The 2,912-nt window shown below is 50.6% G+C and overlaps 1 protein-coding gene across 1 annotated transcript; it reads left to right on the forward strand.

Moving 5' to 3' along the window:
• Nucleotides 1-2,218: 2,218 nt before the first annotated feature.
• Nucleotides 2,219-2,670, forward strand: CAOG_00373 (hypothetical protein; the record flags this gene model as incomplete). The annotated part of the gene is made up of 2 exons (XM_004365187.1): nt 2,219-2,527; nt 2,629-2,670. The coding sequence occupies 2 exons, from the start codon at nt 2,219-2,221 to the stop codon at nt 2,668-2,670; spliced, it is 351 nt and encodes a 116-aa protein (XP_004365244.1).
• Nucleotides 2,671-2,912: the final 242 nt, after the last annotated feature.

Below are 2,912 nucleotides of genomic sequence, written 5' to 3' on the forward strand. Positions count from 1 at the left end.
TTTTGCCATTTTTTGTTTTGATTTATGGTTTCGCATTAGAAAATCCCAGCTGGACCTCAAGTCCGCTCCCTATCAATGCCAAAAGCTCTGGTGTGAAATCGTAATACCACGGGTTGGGTCTTTAGAGCGTTTGTCCAGGTAACGCTGGTTGATTGGCACAGAAACTGTAAAGTTGCGTTCATTGCGTTGGTGCGCGTCCACATTGACTGGAACGCACGAAAAGCTCATGAATAACCACCGGCTACGTTCGCTTGCTGGCCGGACTCGACTCTGGATCCTCGACAATGAGAGGGAAGGTTGCTGTGCTTGGATGGGCGAGGTTGTGGCATCCTCGACTTTGAGACTTGTGTTTGGTACGTGTGTTGTCCCCGCACACGCAAGGGCACGTGTTTACTATACATTCGACTTGCATCTACTTTGAGATATTTCGAATCAATCAGGAGCGGGCTTATTGGCAGGAAGCGGGGCGACGGAAAGTACGCCAACAATTCTTGTCGCCAAAGTGACTTTCAGAATTATTGACTTGTCTCGCGCCAAGGCATCCTTGCGCTGCTCCCGAACGAGTAGAAAAGGGTGTGTTGCCCGTTGGCGTTGGCACTCGTTGTCCAGGGTGGCGGTCACGCCAACGAGCTGTGATGTATTGGAGTTGTCTCATTTCAAGTGACATCAACCGAATTACCACTGTGGATCTACTGAAACTGTGTAATGCACTTTAACAACCTAGATTCTTCATGCTATAATCCAATACTGTCATCACGAATACACACCAATTCACACTTGTCTTCAAAGCTCCAACGCAGCAAGGAGGCGACCAAAAGAGGGACGTTCATCGGCTGCTTCATCCAGACACTCGAGCGCAAGAGTGACGAACTCGCTGATGCTCTGCTGCTCTGCTTCGTCGGCTAGTTGGAGGGTCGAGTCCAGCATCGCCATGAATTTCTGGTTTTTAACCGCCTTCCGCGTATCAGTTTTCAGCTTGGTGCCAGGCTTGACGGCATCTGAAAATAGATTTATTGTCAGCAGATGAAAGAGCAAGAACACCAAACGCGAACCATTTATCCAACCACACAGCCTACGAGCGAATACAGCCTACAAGCGAATACAGCCAAATACTGATTGAGGCACACACACGCACAATTGACAGTCACCCCACGCTGCAGTCACTCGTCAACCTGTATTCTGCGAGAGGGAGGACATCCGCAGTTAGAGCACAATTAAGTGGTTAACCGGGCTTTGCTTGAACTGGAATCGTGTCAATGATTGGCCGCTTCTGTCAGGTTTACGAGCGTGTAGCGTTGGATGTCGAGCTCCACTCGATGACAACTCGCATTTCGTTGAATAGCTACAAGACTCTTGACATGTTCTTGCAATTCTTACGAGTCTCCGTTTGTTTGTGATGCCGATCTGCCACGGAAACCGCGTTCATTTTCCGAACCGCGTTGGTCCAGACAATCAAGCGCAATCGAAGCGGGAAGCTGCTCAGACTGTGATTTTGCTGTCACTGTTACATGCAGGGCCATGCTAAACACCTCGTTACTCGCTGCTGGCTTTGCGAACGGACTGGAGCTCATGCCTGACGATTGGAGCAGTTCTCAATCCTGAGATGTCCTCCCGTCCACATGCTTCCCTCCCCATTTACGAAGATCAGCAAAGGTCCATGGTCAAACGGCGGACCAATGGTGAATGCAAACACCTCGAAGCAGCATCCGAAAACAAAAAGGCGGGAGAACAACTCTCAGACAACAACAGCGACATGTGGGATGATGAAGAATGTTGCATTAGGTTGCATTGGACGGTCAACGATGGATGGATGAATGGAAAGAGTTGAGGAAGGAAATGGGGGCAGAATCAAGGCGGGAGAACATGGTCACTTCGTATCGACCTATTTTCCTCCCTCTCGGGTAACACCGGGAGTTCGCATCGAGGGTGTTGAACACGACCGATAGCCCGTGTAGTTGTTCAAGCAATGCTGAAAAAGACTCGTTGATTCTCGTTGATTCCTTCAATGCGGATGAACGAGATTTGAGGGCGAAAGCAGATCAACGCCAATTTGCCAAATGGCATGCAACAAGTCGTGCTGGAACTTCGCGCGGTTTTTGAGCTCCATGGACTGCGTGAACTGGAAGGTTCATGGACTGCGTGAATGTTGGTCGTCATTCTACTGGTATCCGATGAGAGCTTGCGTCAAAGTAGAACCAGTTTTTTTTTTCCCTTTGGCATGTCGACGACCGATCCGGCAAAGCGCCCCCTTGGTTCCAGCGACGAAGGGTCATCGGAGGAAAATCCAAACAAGCGCGCTCGGTTGGAGGATCCAGCAGCAGCAGTAGCAGCAGCAGCAGCAACAGCGGCAGTGCCGGTCTTCGTTGCTCCCTGCACGACCACCTCGTTGCAAGCCGCATCGACCGCCGCTGCTCCACTCACTCTAACAACCTCACCAGCAACAGCAATGATGACAACGACTGAGTTGGCAGCTTCAGCACCGCCCAATAGTCATACCACAAGCTCTACCGAGACTGCTCCGGCAGTGGTAAAGCGTTTTTGTTGTTTGTTTGTTTGTTTGTTTGTTTGTGTTCGGTTTTTTTTTGTTTGTGTATTGCTCTCCCCCGCACTTGGTTGCTCTGGCCGGAGCTTCCACGGGCGGTCTTGGGCACGCACCTACTGTCTCCATAGACACTGTGGACGGTCAGCAGGCCGCATGTCAGGGGTTCTGGGTTGGCTTGGTTGTCATGTCTCGGCTCTTTCTACCGCCTTCCACCCACCGCACACATGCGCACAGGAACAGCAACGCACGAGTCGAAAAGGCTAATGGGATTCAAAATGTTTTGATTGTAGACCAATGACGCGGTACAACCTCAAGCTGGACCATCCACGAACCCTCAAGCATCATTGTCCACGCCAAATCTTGACGCTAT

Source organism: Capsaspora owczarzaki, assembly GCF_000151315.2.
Source record: "Capsaspora owczarzaki ATCC 30864 unplaced genomic scaffold supercont2.1, whole genome shotgun sequence".
Taxonomy (NCBI): domain Eukaryota; class Filasterea; order Ministeriida; family Capsasporidae; genus Capsaspora; species Capsaspora owczarzaki.